The 20,397-nt window shown below is 38.1% G+C and overlaps 1 protein-coding gene across 1 annotated transcript in view; it reads right to left on the bottom strand.

The window, feature by feature from the left end:
- The window catches only part of Wdr33 (WD repeat domain 33), a 239,767-nt gene that overhangs the window by 182,162 nt on the left and 37,208 nt on the right, over nt 1-20,397 (bottom strand). The window contains exon 2 of the mRNA XM_067150215.2: nt 18,891-19,160. Within this exon, the coding sequence (XP_067006316.1) occupies nt 18,891-19,160 (270 nt within the window). The remainder of the gene's footprint in view (nt 1-18,890; nt 19,161-20,397) is intronic.

Below are 20,397 nucleotides of genomic sequence, written 5' to 3'. Positions count from 1 at the left end.
TCCCTTATTCAGCGGACACCTCCCTATATGGACATTTTTCCTCGGAACCAATTTTATTTTATATAAGACGTGTTAAATTAGCCTCATTTAACCCTTTCACTCACCATTTTTCTTTATTTTTGGAATAGGATGATCAAAGGAATACCATTATTTTTCAAGTGATTTTTAACTCTAGTAGAGATTTAACGTAGGGGAATACAAATGAATATAAACACTATTTTTTCATTTCCAGTCTTTTCATAAAGTTAGGAGAAGTCAATCTGAGTGTGGTAGATCTTGAAACACTCTTCCACGTGAAGGGCAACACCACATCTGTGGCATCCAAACGACGACTCTTTGCGAAAGCCATGTGCTGTGCAGACCCTGCAACGCCTTGAAGGAATGGATTTCTTCAGGGTTGACACAATTTTGGAAGGAAAATTGCGTCAGTGTTGACCCTGCAACCTCAGTGGTGTCCCCCCCTGGTTAGGACGGCCCCTGCTTTGGAAAGCAGGCAGTTGAACAGTCTCTAAAAGTTGTTCAGCTACATTTAGACGAAATATGCGTAGCCCCTTTACTTCTTTCGAAGATTCAAAATCTGCCAGATAATGAAACTGTTCAATAGAGCCATATCCAACATGTAAAAATAGATCTTATATCCTTTCACATATTTTCTCATGAGTGGATAAGATGCCAAACGTCGGTCATGAATGTTGACCCCGTCCACTGACTGGCTGTAATCCACTTGACATGCTGAGTTTCATTTTCTCTTTTCCGGATTTTGATTTCACTATCACAAAATCTGGTCGACTATGTTTAGTTGATAACATGTGAACAGCTTTCTTGTCCATCCATTTTATTGCTAAAATCCCACTGGATGAGGCAAAAGTAAGTTCTCCCTTCTTGAGACTGCAGTCCTTGAACAACTTCGGCATAGTTTTCCAGTTTGGTCTAACTGTACCTTACCTACAGCAAGCGTAATATTATTTAAGAATTCTGAATAATTCAGGTGAACTATACCAGCTGTCCATAAAAATTGTTCTCCATTCACCCAGAAGCTCATGACACAACTCAAGCACAATCTTTTCACTTGCCGGTTACTACTTCTAATACTGGGTGAAACATTACCTGGCGTATCTTTTCCAGTGTATATTTTGAAGTTCCAACAATAACCATTTTGTGAAGAACAAACTTTATGAATTTTAATTCCAAATCAAGATCTTTTGGATAGGTTGTACTGGATATAAAATAGCCTTCCCTTGAATTTCATTAGAATGCTAATAGCGTGCCCAAGAATATAAACAGATATGAACCTGTCTAACAACAAATCATATACAGGGCTTATCTTCAACTCATCAGAAGAGCTAGGGGTTTCTGCATAAAAGTGTAAGAACTTGTTCACTAAAATGAAATGTTTGAATGGCAATGTTGCTGAAAATATAGGGGTTTCTATCACCTTTCGCTTGGACCAGTTTTCTCTTATTGCAGGTTTTTTAGCTTGTGATGTAAATATGCACAAAGAAAAGTTCATCTGTAGTTATTGGAAACCAGCGATCTTCTGCATAGAACTTTCTGGAAGTGGAGGAGTTCGTATTCTAATGAATATGACGTCCCCGCATATTTGCTGCCCAACATCTCATAAAACCGTTGGACATAGTGTTGGCATTTAACATATATATTCGAACTTGACACCAGAATGTCAGTGATTCTTGATAAACTCTTAGAACTGTATCCAATTTCAACCTCAGCAAATATAATTTTTAAAATATGTGGAAATCATGGGGCCAGGGAAAAAGCCCTCTAACCCCGAAAACTGTACCATATGTATATATCTTAACCTAAAGTATTTTTTAGAATAGTGGCATTCGTGTTTATTTTAATGGCATTCTTGTTTAATTTTAATTTTATTAGTATTTATTCTGTACAGTGGCTATTAAGCAGTTTCTTAAACAGCTGAAGATGACCTATTTACAGGTTGAAACCGGTCCTGTTCTTTTTATGTAAATAATATTGACCCTATGTAAATTAAAGTATTGATTAGGTGTAGAACTCATCCTTCATATCTGTGTGCAGCAAGAAATTGACAAGCATGAGCATTGGTCTCATTGGTAACATGGTTCCAAAACTGGGGGTGTTAGAAATTGATTCATAACCTCTAATTCACTAGGATTTTCACCAAGACGTCTTTTGATAACATAATTTATGTTGCAGAGAGCATTATTATGCAAATCATCAAAAGGCTGATTATCGGAATGAGTCCAAAACCATTCACTATTTGAATTACGCCTATCTGCTACCGCTGCCGCAGGAGATGTAAGTCAATTTCCAGTAGGTTTTCGTGTATGGGTGCTGGAATCTTCATCAGCATCATCGCTGGAACTTTCTGATGTACTAAAATCACTTCCTTCACTTTCAGAAGCCAAAGATCACTTTCATCTTCACTTCTGTCGAGTCAGAATAGAACATCTTCATTCACCACCGCCATGTTTGTTTAAACAATCATTAAAACATTACATATTTAATTCGGTTTTACCACGTTATCCATGGAATAAAAGATGACAAAGAGCACAAATTACAAATCTTCAATCTATCAATAGCAACAAGAACCCCCAAACCCCACGACACTTAATGCCCTTGAAAGGGCTTTGGCCTGCCCAGCGACCGCTGCGCAGCCCAAAGGCCTGCAGATTACGAGGGGTCGTGTGGTCAGCACGACGCATCCTCTTGGCCGTTTGTCTGGGCTTTCGAGATCGGGGCCGCCATCTCACCGTCAGATAGCTCCTCAATTCTAATCACATAGGCTGAGTAGACCTCAAACCAGCCCTCAGGTCGAGAGAAAAATCCCTGGCCTGGCTGGGAATCGAACCCAGGGCCTCTGGGCGAGAGGCAGGCACGCTACCCCTACACCACGGGGCCGGCTATAACAACAAGAAGCGACTATAATATGTCTCGGTAACTTAGTAACGAAATGACATACGCTGAAACAACACAGGCGTGAGGATGGACACATCCGTCAAAGTGCGTCATTGGGTTAAGCGGACACTTAACACGATGCACGGCACTTTTTTTACACTGGGCCATTCATCCTTTCTTTTAAAACCATTCTGCATACATACAGAAATTCCTTCTGAATGTTTGTTCTATTTCGAGTCCAAGGAAAGAGATAATGAAAGTAGGCTGCATAGGAATGCTGTAGTAGCCGTCTTTCCAAATCTTTTGTAATAGTCATCGTGCATTCTAACACTACAGTATTGGGATATATTCCAAGAATTCTAATAGTACAGGAATACTGCCAGTGACTCTTTACTCACAAGTTACCTAGAGTTTCTACCACCAGGCGAGTTGACTGCGCAGTTAGGACCGCGCAGCTGTGAGCTTACAGCCGGGACATAGTGGGTTCGAACCTCACTGTCGGTAGCCCTGAATATGGTTTTCTGTGGTTTCCCATTTTCACACCAGGCTGTACCTTAATTAAGGCCACGGCCACCTGCTTCCAACTCCCAGGCCTTTCCTCTCCCATTGTCGCCATAAGGCCTGTCTGTGTCGGTGCAACATAAAGCCAATTGTAAAAAGAGTTTCCACCCAGCTTGCAACATTCTGTACATCACTCAGATTGTCGCTGATGATAAGATCGAAGTCAGGTAGTCAACCTGACAAGGTAAAGACTTACAGTACATGCGCTAATTAGTAAGACAGAAATACCATACCATTTCAGTCGTCCAGTAAACATGAGTAACAAGGGAAGAGCGTGTTTAGACCTTGAACCTTAATAAAGGCCACAGCCACTTCCTTGCCACTCCTAACCCTTTCCTCTCCCATCGTTGCCGTAAGACCTATCTGTGCCGGTGAGACGTATAGCAAATTAGGCATAAAATCTCAAGGATAATTTAATAAAACCACCTATTCAATACCCTCCGCGTTTAATGTGGTTTAAATCTACATGAATTTATGTAGACTTATCAGGTACATGTTTCACCCATTATTTGTGCATCTTCAGCCCTTAGACAACCTTTAGGTCAAGGTTTGGGACCTTTTTAACCATATATAGTATAACATATGAACGTTAATAATCTCTAAGACTAACATGCCAGGATTATAATTTTAAAAATGTGAACAAAACATAACTGTGAGTAACATAAATTAATGATGTTTTAACACAATTAAAACTTGTCAGTCCTATTCTATGTCCAAAATTAAATGGATCTTCTTCCTCTAACATAAGTCTTGGGTAAAGAGGATATTCATACCGGGGTTCATTTGACCCACCTATATCATTTCATGTTCTTGACGTAACTAATGTTAGAATGTGTTGTCAACCACAAGTGGAGATTTAGAACTGATTGTTTTATGTAGGCTGGTCAAGAATGTTGTGAATGAAAATATAAATTTAAATTAAAGTGCTTTTACACAGTTAAAACTTGTCAGTCCTATTCTATCTTAAAAATATGTCCAAAACTATAATGGATCTTCTTCCTCTAACATAAGTCTTAGGAAAAGAGGATATTGATATGGGGCCTTATTTGACCCACATATATCATTTTCGTGTTCTTGACGTAACTAATGTTGAAATGTGTTGTCAACCACAAGTGGAGATTTAAAACCGATTGTTATATATAGACTGGTCAAGATCGTTGTTGTGAATGAATCTCTAAGCGTCTGGACTTCGGGTCTTATGTAACGACAATGAATTGTAAAGAGTACAATCTTAGGCTGTTTCTTAGTTTTAGGCTGCTGCTTAATTGAGAAGGAACATCCTAGACACTTAATACAGTCTTGTATGAATATAATTCCCATTGATGTGATGCTTGGCCTTTGGAAGGGATCTTAAGATTATTTGTTCAATTCATACTAGGTGGACCTTTCTGTTCCAGCAGCGCCTGTCTTACTCTGACAATAGGGTTGAATCTTTTATCTATATTTATGTAAACAGTGTCAAAAATGTAAATGAAAATGTCAATTATTAAAAGATTCTTTAACCCTAATAATAATACACAAAATGTAAGCATTCACACCAACCAAACAAATGAACTCTCCTCACCTGCCCTATCCCCTCCTGAACTCGTGCCATAAACATTCTTACCTAGCCTGCAAGTACACTCCCATCTTCCCCTCCGACCCCTCTCTCTCCTCCACAATCGTAGCACATGCAGTAATAGTCGGCCAGTGTCAGACTCACAACAACTTGATACGGGTCAATTAGTGTAAGGCCGACGAGGATGTAAGTGTTCAAATTTTTATTCTTTTATTTACACTCAAATTCTTCTTCTATTCAAACTTTCATCAGGCGTCTTTCCTTACAGGTTTATCACATATCATGTCATACAATACCAGTTTGGCCTTAACTTTGCAACCAAAATAAAAGCCCCACTTCCTGTGCTATTCAACAACAGCTCTCAGATTTAATTCAATATACTGTATTTGCATAACATTACCATACAATATATAATATGAACTCTCTTTCACCAAATGCCTGTAGAAGTTTTCTAAACGAAGTGTGCAGTTCTGAACAGAAGAGCTTTCTTCACACCATACCTTGCATCACTTGCTCCTACGAATTAACATCTTCAATTTTTTAAGATGCTATTTTAACACGATGGGAATGTATTTTAAACCATTGAATTTATCACCAATGTAATTTTAGAATATTTTAACTTAGTACATTTTTGCCTACAATGGTACCTTGTTTTTAATATTATCAATGATTGAGTTCAAGCTGCTGCTGTTCAAAAAAAGAATGAAACATGTACTTGTAATAATTAAACATTGTAAAGGTGGGACTTTTCTACTATTTAACAAGCCCATTAAGGTCGCTAATACAGACAAAATATGAAGTTTATAACTTGGCTGGTATGTATGCTGGTTGACAAAGTAAAGCCCCCAAAAATGAGAGCAAGGGACGGTGTAGACATGCGGCCCACTTGAGACAATGCATAGACATCATTGCCAAGGTAACCAGTAAACCTCCTATGCTATGATGTAAGTCAACTCAAAAACTGAGGAGTGTATCCTTCCGCATGTGACCACTTTACCTCTTTCCCGTTCACTGTCTCGGTTCTGCCTGTCACAACCAACTTATTATAGATGTCAAGCATATGCGTCATTCTCAAATAGTGTACCATCATAAGAAATCACTCCCTTTCACATCATTATACTTTGATTACATACTGTATCTATTCCTTTATTTCTGTACCAGTTACACGCCCACACCATGTAACCTGCAGATTCCTGACAAATACTGGGGCAATGAATTAAATTTAATGTAATTAATTATTCTTCCCACAAGAAAAGCAAGGTTTCCTTCCATTTCATAATGCAATTTGTGAGAGGCACACAAGGACTTAAAACGAAAAGTATGATGATATAATTAATGCAGCTCTCGAGCTCGACTATCAGTGGCAGTTTCTCACTGTTCAACAAACTGAAAATCCACCAGTCAATATGATAACAAAATTCAGCATATGCTTGAGATTCAGAATGTTTTAAAGTACAGAAGGGAGTTGTCGATTCAGATCACTACCTTACGCAAATCAAGGTTAGGTTCCAACCAAACAGATCCAGACCTAAAGGCAGCCAATTTCCAAGAGTGGATCCGGACTGCCTGAGGAAGAATGCCGATATTTTCGTACGTGACATACACGATCAAGATCCTAAGGTATGGCCAGATATTCACAACACATTACAGTCATCAGCAATGAAATTCGGACAGCCACCCAGGAAACGTAAACACAGATGGTGGAACACAACCTGTGATGAAGCTATCAATGACAGAATCAAAGCATGGAATCAATGGAATGGACATAGAACAGTCGACAGATGGCAGAATTTCCTAAAGACTCAAAAACTGATCTCAAAAACAATCTGCCGCGAAAAACGTACATACGAGAGAAACAGACTCGCAGAGATAGAACAGGTTTTCCAGAAAAACAACACTCGGAGTTTCTACAAGACATTTCGTGAGGACTTATCAGGGTACAAACCACCAACATTAAGTTTTCGTCGACCTAACGGATCACTAGAGACAAACAGTAAAGAGAACAGCAAGATACTGGCTATTTCCAAAATCTACTGAACTGCGATCCACCAACTGAAAGACTACAGTTTGAAAAACCTCCACCAAACCCAGACTTACAACCCCCAACAACTCAAGAAATAAAAGAGATAATCCAATCGCTCAAAAATAATAAAGCCCCTGGAAACGATGGCATAACTGCGGAAATGTTGAAAATAGGAGATGACCTCATCAGAAGAATTCATACGCTCTTAACAGAAATATGGGAGACCATGATGATTCCAAAGGACTGGAAGAATGCCATTATCCAGCCATTACATAAGAAAGGCGATCGAGCGGACGCCAACAACTACAGAGGCATATCCCTTTTACCAGTTATATACAAGGTTCTATCTAAAGTGCTATTAAACAGAGTAGAACAACAAACAGATCATTTGATTGGTGAATACCAAGCAGGCTTCAGAAAAGGTAGATCGTGTTCTGAGCAAATTTGGAGTCTGAAGACGATATTAAGGATACGCTGCAGTACCATCACATTTGTCACCTTTGTGGACTTTAAGAAGGCGTATGACTCTATCGACAGACAAACTGTTGTGGACATCCTAGGACAGCTCAGTGTGGACAAGAAGACCACAGAATTAATCCGCCAGACTCTCACAGACACAACATCTCAAGTGAAGTTTCTAGGTGAACTATCAGAGCCTTTTGAAGTGCATACAGGAGTTCGACAAGGAGATGGCCTCTCCCCAATCCTTTTTAACTTAGTGTTAGACAAAGTCATCAGGGAATGGGGAAAAGAAATCGAAGGTATAAACATTGTTACTCGGGGACAAAGAATTAACGTGAAGTGCCTAGCTTTTGCTGATGATCTAGATATCTTTACTAAGACTAGTGAAGAAACCAGGTATGCCATAGAGAAGTTGCATGAGATAGCATCAAAGACAGGCCTCCAAATATCATATGAGAAGACTCATATCATGACTAATGGACACCAAAATATCCCAAGATCCCCACTACAGACAAATTATGGAATAATCACACAGGTCCCTTCCTTCAAATATCTAGGAGAAATCATTGTACCATCCGGATTGGACAGGAAAGCTAATTTAAAGAGCCACCTAACTCCTGAAAGCATACCGAATAACATGGAACCACTACAATAAAAGAGTGATGTCACGAAATGCAAAACTTCGGCATTATAAGACTGTTGTTCTTCCAGAAGCCTTGTATGCCTCAGAAACCACATCTCTAGGAGGCTACTCTAAAATGGATGAAATTGAAAAACAAGAACAGAAAATTCTGAGGAAAATATATGGCCCCGTTCATGTAAATGGTATTTGGATGAAAAGGAAGACTGTAGATTTGTACAAAGCAATCGACAAGTTCACCGAAACCGTACGCAGGAGACGATTGAAATTCTATGGCCACATCTGTAGAATGGACTGCTTGGTATAATTAATTCAATGAAGGTCAAAATAAGCTGGTTTGAGGAAATAAAGCAGGACTTAAAAGAAATGAACATCACAGAAGATATCATCAGGGATTGCAAGGCTTTTGGGAATCTGGTTGCAAAGCACAAGTTCACAGAAAAGGCTAAAAGAACCACAGGGAGACAATGGATGGAAGAACGCAAGAAACAGCACAGCAAGTTCATGAAGAGATTTTGGGAGGAGAAGAAGAAAGCAAAACCATCATCAAGCTAACAAGTTCCAACGCGCTCTGTAAACGGGCATAACGAAGAAAGAAAGAATAATAATAATAACAACAATAATAATGTTATTGGCTTCACATCCCACTAACTACTTTTACAGTTTCCGGAGACACCGAGGTGCCTGAATTTAGTCTTTTGCATGCCAGTAAATCTACTGACAAGAGGCCGACGTATTTGAGCACCTTCAAATACCACCGGTCTGAGCCAGAATCAAACCTGCCAACCTGGGGTCACGAAGCCGGCCAGGCCACTCAATCTGGCGAGAAAAAAATGTCTTCTGTGTCATCAGCTCATAGAAAATAGGCGTAGTGAACAAGCGAATGCGGGAAATAGTGTCCTCATTTAGGTTTCTGTACAATCCCCTGCAGCATCAGAATGGCCGTAAGAAGCTTAAAATATATCGCTCAGCTTTGTTTTCCCTAAAAACACTCTCTTTACATCACGGTGGAACTTTGGATCAAAGCAGGAATTTCTTTGTCCATTTTCAGTATAAGTTGACCAAGAACTTGCAATGGTTGGATTGTACTCAGTATTATCGTCACAACTGTCACTGTCATGATCGCTACTTGAACTGGCATCGAACACGTGTTGTCTCTATTGCGACTGCTGAACATTTTCATCAGCTACGCCCAAACCCTGTATATTCGAGCCTGCAGTACTTAATCCAGGTAATTTCCTGTCACTTACGAATTCCCCTTCGGCAGAACTTACTTCACTAATATCACAATTCTCGCCACTAAATTCCAATATTTCGTTTATCACGACCCGTAAATCATCTTCCTCTAACAGTGCGGCCGGTAATTCGTTATAGATATTTTAGCGGAAAAAATGTAAGAAGAAGGATCGAATAGAACCCTGGTCTCAGCAGTTTGGACGGAAATCATGAAATATGACTATTACGGATGTCAAGATAATAAAATGTTGTGTAACTCGCGACAAACACACACTCCAGTCGTGAAAGAAGAACTCAAGACTGGGCATAATAAATCAGGTCACAATTCTAAAATGTCATCAGAGAGGTCTGTTCAGTGTCATAATCTCTAGAAATCCCTTCTACAGCAATATTATTACATCCAAGGGACAAAGGCGATGAGCTAAAGATTCAGCGCGGAGCTATTAGGCCTTACGTCGTTCTCGCCCAGACTCAGCTGCGTTCTTTATGTTGCAACTCATGGATGACACATTGGTATTGGGAGAACATAGTTGAAAAAATTCACATCAGAGGGCAGACTCATTCAGAATACGCTGCTGTAAAGGAAATAAACCTCTGCAGGCAGGCAACTGAGAAAAAAAAAAAATTGAATCAGTGGATATATGCGCGTTCCCCACCGAGCAAGCAACTCGCAGCCGCGGATCTCGCCGCATCACCCACCGAATGGGTTAAGGCCTCTCCTGTTTTATTTACGAGTGCGTACAGTAGTTTGCAATGAGCTGGTACGTACCAACAGATAAACGAACAGAGTTTTTCACTCCCATAAATAACGCATGCAGCTTACTAGGGTCGTCTGACGAGAAGAAGTCGCGTGGATGCAGGGTAAACATGGCTGCTGCGCATGCGCCTATCTTCAGTCTAAGGGCCTGATAATAAACATCTGTGCCGTCCGCAGTTACTCTTGCGAAATTACATGCTGTTCTGAAGCCTCAAAGTGGTAGTGCAATTGTGCTTTAGTTACACATTTAGCCTACTACAATTATAAGTCCCGAACATGCATCTGTTTCAGAGAGTTTGCACTGTCATGACGAACGTTTGTAGCTCAGAGTGTAGTGACACGACTTCTCGTGGAACGCAGATACTAGTTGACATACATTTAGTTTTACTTCCCTTATTGCTTTGCTTATTTACATAATTCAGATACTGCATGAAATGAATTTCATCTTAAACCCCTTTACAATACTGATATTTTGTTTTTATTTTTCAAGTCTACATTAATAATTATCAGGACATGTTTCGTCCATTATTGTGGACATCTTCATCTGATTTTTCACAAGATAAATTTCAAATATAAAAATGTAACAAAGACATTAGAAACACATTAAAAAGAAATAAACATCTTTGAAAACAGCCCGAAGTTTGATTGGCCTGGAGCCTTTAAACTAAAAGATGATCACCATCACAGCTGAGGTGGAGAATACCCTACAGAAACTACCTGCCGACAGTTAAGCAGAAATCAGAATTAACATCTGAAGAAAACTTTCCAATTTAATAGAAGAACCCAAATAGACAGTTCCCCTATTCCCAAAAAAAAGCAACTGATTCTTTAAAACAGAAAATTAGTGAGAATGACCTGATTATCCTGAAAGCAGATAAGGGCAATGCAATAGTAATCATGAACAAGGAAACTTACATCCATAAAACGGAACCTTTCTTCTCAGAAAATTGATTTAAGGTAATCAAAAAAGACATAACCAATTGCATTCACCAGAATTTAATACAGTTACTCAAACATCTTTCATTTCACTCAAAAATTAATAAAAATTAATCCGAGCCTCTCCACAGCTAAGCCATGTATGTACTCTTATATCAAAAAACATGTAATGAAAACTATAAAGTAATCAAGGATAATTTACAAAAACACAGTAAACTGAGCAAACAGGAAATAGACGAGTTTATAGTTCTCTTAGAATTTGTAACTTCTAATAATTATTTTACTTTTAACGGCCTTTTTCTTTTACAAACAACAAGGTCTTCCTATGGGTACCAAAGCCTCGGGGATAATGGCTGAAATCTACATGGATTACTTGGCAAAACAAAAATCTTTCGTAATATCAAAGTAGCAGCATTTTAGACGTGTTATGTGGATGACACATTCGCTATCATAGATCATAATATTACCAATGGTGATGCCACTCTCGAGCAATTGAATAAGGTTGACCCATGGATTAAATTTACATCTGAAACTGAAATTAGTAGCACTCTAAATGTTCTGGACCTCACCATCAGCAATAACTCAAACACACTCGCATACAATAATCTACGGAAAAACTACTCAAACAGTAAGTACCATTTGACAGGAATCCACACATCCAGAAGCTCACAAAAGAGACACTTTCTATAGTTTAATTCACTGAGCCTTTAACATTCCCCTTATCAGATGCAAATCGAAAGAAAGAGCTAAACACTATTTATTTCACTGTGAGAAAAAAACTGATTTAATAAGCATTCCATAGACAAGATTTAAAAAAAAAAAAAAAATCGAGAATAAGCCCACCATAACTCCACTTGTAGTCCAAAAAGAAAGCGGATAATTATGCACCTTTCACTTACAGCAAGAACAACATTTATGTAATTAACAATAATTAAAAAGCACAATGTCCACATCTCTTTCAAAACATGTAATAACAACGTAAACCATTCTACAATCGGCATACAGTCAATAATATCACTAATAAATTTCATAAATCAGGGGTTTACAAACTAAAATGCAGCCAATGTCTAGCTAGTTATGTGAGCCAAACTGCACACGTTTTTGTTCGATATAAAGAACACAACCCCACAAAATATAACAAATTTTCCACCACAAGTTCTCACATAGTAGATTCCAAACATTCCTTCACTTCAATAGAACAAATCTATGGATTCTTTGTTTCACTAACAAAGGCAACATATTTAATATCTTGGAGAATATTTTTATCAACATAGATCAGAAATGCAACCCGATTTATAACTTAAATTAAATTTCTGAGGATATGAACATGCTCACTGAGGAAATAATCAATAAATTCCCCGTGACTAAGCTTCAAAACAGATCAGCACACTCCTGCTCCCCACCCACTATGTCTAAACCCTCACTCTTTCTCGTCCAAGCTCGCTTTCACCACACGCGACCTCCACGCACAACACTCAGACTTAGCACACATATAGAGCTATGCCACATGGCACAGGTGAAGACGTAAGTAGTCGGAAGTCCCCCTAACCTTCTTGTTAAGTTTCTCCAAACACTGCCTACTTTCAAAATTGCTTACAGATTTTCATTCCCATTTTAGGCCCACCTTTTCAACTCTTGGCACAATCTGACATCCGTCTTTTGCATTTCAAATAAATTCCACCTGTTCATTGCCCTGCATCAAGGAGAAGCAAACAATTTGTACTAATCTTTTGAGTTTGATACATGAAGAACTTGTCCAATAGTCAATGTTCAACGAAACTTGTGTGTGTTGGCCAATACCAGGCATCGTGTGTTTACTTTTGACAATTTCTTTTTAACATATATATGAAACTTACCATCTAAATAAATTGATATTTATGCACAATAACGTGTAGATGATACTTAACAACCTCCACAAAGTTCATTGTTGTAAACCTGATGCATGCGATTTCATACAATTTTAGACGTTGCGATCGGTGTTTACATGGAACGGACTTTTGACTTTACATACATTTAAGGTTTTTTATAAATTCTCCGAATTGTGGCAACTTTTATTGGTAATGTTAAGATATTGTTTACAAGAAGGACAAAGGTACATTTTGCGAAAAAACCAAATGTGTAAGTTGCGTAATATAGTTAAAGGCAATCATCACGCGGGATTACACATGCAAATCAGTGCTATGGCGACATGACATGAGGGGCTAATAAATCTTAAACTCCACATCAAATACAATCACTGAATGATAAAATGTATATTTAATATCGCAGTAATAATAAAGAAGGGGTGGGATGGCGCATCGGCCTACTGTAATATGTCAATATTATTCCTTAGTATTTATAATTTAATTACAAATCAGGTACCTGATTTATGCCTTCAGGTAGTACTGTGACTGATGATCCCTTCAATGATAAGGCAAAACATGTCTCATATGGAAATAAAGATAAATTCCTAATTGTTAAAAAAAAAAAAAATTAAGTATTGAATAGGTGATATTATAAACTAATTAGCATCCTGCAAGCTACTTGGAACCATCAAGACGGACGAGGTTCGAGTCCCGATTAATGCATGTGTGATTTTTTTAGGTGAAAGTCGCGTCCGGTAGTTCGGATTTCGCGTAAAAATGAGGTCCCGTGGATTATGATACTGAGGTTATCGGTCACATAAAACTACAAGCTTCATTCCTCCTAATAATAAGGTATATAACTACAGATACTGGTACTGACGTGGCCTACTTAATAAAGTAAAGTGTTTTTATGAATTGTCACACAGTTATTTAACACTTGTAACAGTGAATGTAAAATGAAGTAAAATATTTAAAAATAACTGAACATTCTACGCTTAAGTAGCCTACAGTTTGAATGAAAGCTTGGTCAGAAAAAAATATAATAAAATGAAAACATTTTTGTTCATCCTGCTTCTGGTATAGACTCATCAAAATAACATTTCCCACGAGTAAAACGAGTCACCGGTAATTTTCTTTTGATTTCACTTACATTTAAAAAGCACTCGTCTTTCGTCGGTGGTTCACAAAACAGTTCAGCTTCATCGCTGCACTTGTGAAAATTGGTTGCAAAATAAATATCACCATTACTTTCAGTTATGGTACAAACATAAACATAATATTTTGAAGGTTTGTTTCCACTGTATTTTCCAAGTACGAAATCACCCACTTCAGAAGCCGTATATCATGGGGTGGATTTTTGTCATATGCTTCGATCTTGTAATTTGGATGTAGAGAGTGTGTGGTAGTAATTTCAGAATAATATTTTCTTGCCTGAACTATACATTTTTGAATGGCTCCACATAATGAATATCATGTGGTCCCGGTAGGGCACAGAAATGTACTTTGGTCGAAGTCCATAAAAAGAAGGCCAACCGATTGCATGGCATGGGTATTCTTGTTTTAAAACTTCATATGTGTCTCGCACTGTGATGCGCATGAATAATTTTTTAAAAAATTATCGTCCAGAACTGTCCTATACAAGGATAAAATCTCTTGCTCGAGGAGATGGCCAACTGATATCATTCGGATTGAGAAATACAAGAACTTCTTGATTTGGAAGTGAAGACATCCTGCGCACACCAAATTTTACACTCAGCGCAGAAACAACTTGCCGTTTCTTCCGCGGACTCACAGCATGCTCCGAGCGCTTTACAGCTTTCCCCAATGTCTGTTCGCGTTTATAACAAGATGTTGGTGTACTCGGCTCTGGAATCGATGTTTATGGTTGTTTGTTGGACTTTTAGAACAGGAAGTACCGTAGCTCTTGATAAGCCCTAAGTTTTTTCTGAGCTCTGTGTTTCTTCACCGATTTTCGTATCTGTTAGCGGCGTATGCGTAACTGGGCAGGTATCATTGTTCTTCCCGCAATACCGTTTACAACGTTCCTTGTGAGTAAGCGGCATTATTAAATATCACCTCAGTATGAACACCAATTGCTATTCTGAAATACGTCCTTCATAAGTGAATGTGACGCAGAAACTGAGTCCTGTCGGCAGCGTCTTGTGGCAGCGGGGAACTTCCCGGTCGCCTGCTCGCAAGAATACTGTAAACACGCGACGTATTTTACTATCAGCTTTGTATGAAACAATGGTAATGTGCTGTTCTGTGGTTGTTAATATAGGCTATGTCGTGAGTGTTTCTGACGACACGCCCTCTAAAAGTCGCTGAAAATTTAGTTTAGCGTCAGTGTCTGAATTAATCTTGTGAGATTCTCAATATAAAACTGCACCTTTTTACTGACGATCAGAAGCAGGCATGTTTAGAGGTGCACAGGATTTTGTCGAAATGGCAGATGCAACTCCAAATTTCTTGAACTGTATTGTCACTGAGGATGAAACCTGGTGTCTCAGGTACGACCCTGAAACGAAACGGCAAAGCATGGAATGGCGTTCTCCAGGATCCCCTCATCGGAAAAAGGTCAGAGCCGAAAAGTCACGCATCAAAACGATGCTCATCACCTTTTTCAATAGTCAAGGCATTATTCACAAGGAATTTTAATCTGAAGGAACTACGTTAAATGCTGCATGGTACATTGAAATTTTGACCCGTTACATGAAACATCTACGCAGGGTACGACCCCAGTATGCACAAGGTTCATGGTTTTTTGTCCATGACAATGCTCGCCCACACACAGCCAATATCGTCAAACAGTTCATGGGAAAAAAGGGAGTGGTGCAACTTGAACATCCCCCATACTCGCCAGATTAAACTGCATAGCTCCTAACGTTATCCTAGAAATGCGACGGGGAAGTCACCAAACGTCTATCCTCATATGAAGACTGGGTTAGGGGATTTTCATTGTAATGGTAGGCCCGCTCGCCCACCAACGGTCACAATCAGGTTGGCGATTTTTCATTATAATGGGAGACTCACTCTCCACCTGACTTTTTACATCCTCAGAAAGATTTCTTTGTGGTTTTCCAAACTGCAATCAAACATAGGTCATTACAATGACGCCAGCAGGAATATCGCGATTAAAAGCAATTATATCATATGAAATACTGGATCAAATGAAAAACCACACATTTTTTCACTTTTAACGAACAGTACTACGCTGCCGGTCTAACAGTCCAAAGTTTCAGAGTTGGAATGACCAAGCAGCAGATAGCCGTGATCCGCCTTTTTTCGCGGGCGGGGGGTCGAATGTCGAATAGTGGACAGTCCCAGGGCAAAAACTATGCCCTTTTACTAATCTGTTTCCTAGGAGTACTCGATAAGTCTGAAAATCTCAATTCACTACACTGGTGGCGGAGAAATCTGACTTGGAGCCAAATTTTTCCTCCAAGCCAGAGGAGAAACCCCCTCTTCACCGCTAATTTGGAATAAAATCAATGTAGAATTTAATAAAAGTGAGGAGGAAGAAGCTTTTCTTAAGAAACGGCTCTTTTCAGGGTTGAATTATGAGTTATTTAGTGAATTGTGGTACTATTATTTGGAACAGGCCTAAATTTTTATTCAAGACCAGGTCATACTACTACTACTACTACTACTACTAAGTGAGCCTCGGCCGTAAGTGTGCACACTGCTCATTCAAAACAGCGCGTCAGAGTAGGGATCAAATAGCTGGAATACTTTTAAGAACCAGTGTGTTATGTACTAGCAGTATCAGAAAATGTATGAATCAGAGGATTGGCATGGTAAAGAAGAAAGTTTTCTAACTCCCCAGGTATTTCCCACCAATATTCAGTCAGGCTGTTATACTCTGTACACAGCAGTAATCCCATCTATCGCAGTTGAGCGGCAGCATAAGAGACAAAGAACATCACAACAAACAATGGTCAATGTAATGTTATAGTTGATCAATGTTATGCGCTTTCAATATTGTAGGCCTCACACTTAGTTTTCTTCCGACTCTGAAATACCACTCTCATCATAGTCGGTATGCTGGAACTGAATAAAACATAAATGATCGGAAATTGCATTCTCTATAACTTTTGTTATGTAGTACTTTTCGATAGGACCAATAACATAGGTATTTAAAAATTAAATTTTACGCACCTTCACCTAATATACAATTTCATCCAGGGTGAATAAAATTGTTTAAAGCTTAGAGTGTAGTTTCTTATTCCCCGACTTTATATACCGGTTTTCATTAAATTCTGTTAACCCATTTTCTCGTGACTCGGCGTTGATTTGTACTTAGCAACAAAAATACAAATTCATGAATATCTGTGTTATCATAGCTCGTACGGAAAAATGGATAAGACATAAATGATCGGAAATTTAATTCTATATAACTTTAGTTATGTAGTATTTATCGATAGGGCCACTAATAATATAAATATCTGAGAAATTTTAGGCCTACTCCTAAACTACTATTTCACTCAGCATGAATAAAATGATTTATAGCCTAGATTGTAGTGGCTCATCCCCCTGCTTTATATACCGATTTTCATTCAATTCCCTTCAGCTGTTTTCTTGTGATGCATGTACATACATACAGACAGAAATTATGAAAATGTAAAACGTGCATTTCCTTGTTACTGCGAATATGACCGATACAGAAATGCCATTCTTTTCAAATTCTGAGCAACGTACAGACAAAACTCATATTTTATATATATATATATATATATATATATATATATATATATATATATATATATACATTAAATTGAGTGAGGGTGAGAGAGAGTGTTTATTTCCTTAATTCCTCACTGAACTTGAAAACAGCCATTAAAAAAAAGAGAACAGGACAGCGATATTTGCTTTTTAGAGTATAGCCTTACATAATTATAAATAAGAAAGGAATTCCACCTTATCAATACTTGTTTATTATAACTATTATACTACAGTACGGTTTCGACCACAATTTCCTCAGCTGAACAATACACTCACATATAGTACATCAAGGAATGATTGATATTGCTTCGTCTGGGGAATGCCATATGATAACAAATGTTTGAATATGTCCAAGTGGGGCATGTCAAATCGGGAACTGACATGTATGCCACTGCAAGTATATGTCTATAATAATATACTTTAAAGTTAAAACTGGTTTGTACAACACTATCTTAACTTAAAGCTAATTTATAAGTATATATGGTTAAAAACACTATATATAAGAACACTGCATGCACATAAACATTCGTATCTTGCGTATACCCAGTTCATCAGTTGACTTCTGTATTTGAATCTTTTGTCATGGTTGTGCATTTGGTTGATGCTTTTGAGCTTAAATTATTTGCTTGTAAAATTGTCCTCTTATTTATATAAAAGGTATTTGTCTACAAATAAAAAATGAAACTGAATTGTGCTACCATCTCCGGTTAAATCGACTAACTTCTTGAATAAAAAGTATCTACATGTTGGATATAACTGTTTACAATAAAGAACTGAACAATCCAAATATGAAGGTTAACAGAGTTTACCCCTGAGGTCTTCATAAATACACAGTTGTACTTGTTTTGAAGTTAAAAGTAAGTCCATTCCATACAAAATACTGTTAAATAACTGATGGTTTGGAAATTGAAAATAATAATTACTTTGTTTTTAAGCTGTACTCACTCACAGCAATTTTCCCAAAATGGAATTGGCTGATTTCACCGGAATTCCTCTCCAACTTACCACCATCACTTTTTTATGTTCTACATCCAAAAATTATTGAAATGAGAGAAAGGATGATCACTCGCTCAATCTGAGGAACATAAACCACTTCAAGAATGCATAACAAAATCATGGAGACAGGTAATGTACTCTTGGTGAAATTAAGTTCACATGATGTTGATTATAAACAGCTTTTGATGGAAAAATTAAAATAGACACACACACTTGAACAATAACCTAAGAACTTTTTTCATATGATCACTTTCAAACCATACCTGTAAAATCGTTTCAAAGTTAAAAGTAAGTCCATTCCACAGGGTAAATTCTCCGCTAGATGCACCTGTAACAAGCCGTCGACCTTCAGGAGTCCAGGCCATGCAAAAAATAGGGCAGCGCATCTTGTTTGTAGCAGTTTTTACAAAACGCGTTGTAACAGAATTTATAGGGTTGTCTACATAACTGGGAGGAGGCTGCAAGTCTGGGTAGTACAAAACATCTGGTTGTAGAGCACGTCTGTCCCGGAAATCCCTCTGCCACACCCGACACTGGAAAGAAAAAGGAGTATTACTTAGTCAACAAATAGTACTTCAACAAATCAAATTTAAAAACAGTCTTCAGTTTATCCCCCTTATTTCTGGGGTTGCTAGAGCCCCCTGGCACATACTTAGTTTTGACAAGGGACTTGGATTACTGATGTCACATGATCTTTTGGGCAAAAATTTCAGCTTAAGGATCCACAAGATATCAAACCTGCGAACCTTCGTGGCAAGTCAACAACTAAGACACTGTGTTAATAACAGCCTTACTCCTCCAAAAACATAATTAAAGAAATGAAACTAGTGAAATTAAAATATGCTTTACATATCTGAAGTTCTAAACATCATAAAAAGCTGTTAGAAAAATCTTACACACAGTTTCATTAGAACGCTTGAATGTCTTTGGGGGAAGAAATAATACAAGGACGCTTCAAAAATTAAGTTAAGAAGAGCTCGCACAGTAAAGCTCTATTTTATAGGCAAATATCAGAATATGCCGTAATAGGGCACTGACATCCATCACTGTTCATCGTAGTCACCATTCATGTCCAAGCACTTGTTCCCACAATACATCAGGCATCGATGCTGGTATGGAAGATATCTACACCCAGACCCTGAAGCCCCGTCAATACGGCATGCTGAACAGCTGTACCATTAACCCTTCAGTACCAAATTATCAATTATAATCTTAACATTATCAAACCTTTTTGGTAGGTTGTCTTAGCTATTATGAATATGACAACAGTTTTTGAACTCAGAAAGTTGAAGAAGATAAAAAGACTTTATTGAGAGAAAAAAATATTGCTACTTACAAGCACCATCAGGCCTGAAGGTAAGTAAGTAAGAACACGTTTATGATGCCAGTTGGCAGGTTCGATGCTGGCTCAGTCCAGTGGTATTTGAAGTTGCTCAAATAAGTCAGCTCCGTGTCAATATATTTACCAGCACATAAAGGAACTCTTGTGGGACAAAATTCTGGCACCTCAGCATCACGAAAAACCGTAAAAGTAGTTACTGGGACGTAAAACCAATAACGTTACTATTATAATTCATTACATCTTCATTAGCTCAACTGAGGTTGGCATCAGGAAAGGCATCCGGCAGTAAAAACATGCATATAAATTCAACTTACCTCATCCCGAACACCGTAGCAAGAAAGAGAACTAAGAGATAAACAAACAACAACAATGTCGTATTATTATTATTTAGTTTTATATTTTATAGTACCAAGCAAGCTGGCTAAGCA

The sequence above is a fragment of the Anabrus simplex genome, chromosome 6 (genome assembly GCF_040414725.1).
Source record: "Anabrus simplex isolate iqAnaSimp1 chromosome 6, ASM4041472v1, whole genome shotgun sequence".
NCBI classification, from domain to species: Eukaryota; Metazoa; Arthropoda; class Insecta; order Orthoptera; family Tettigoniidae; genus Anabrus; species Anabrus simplex.
This window is presented reverse-complemented; position numbering and strand designations above follow the sequence as displayed.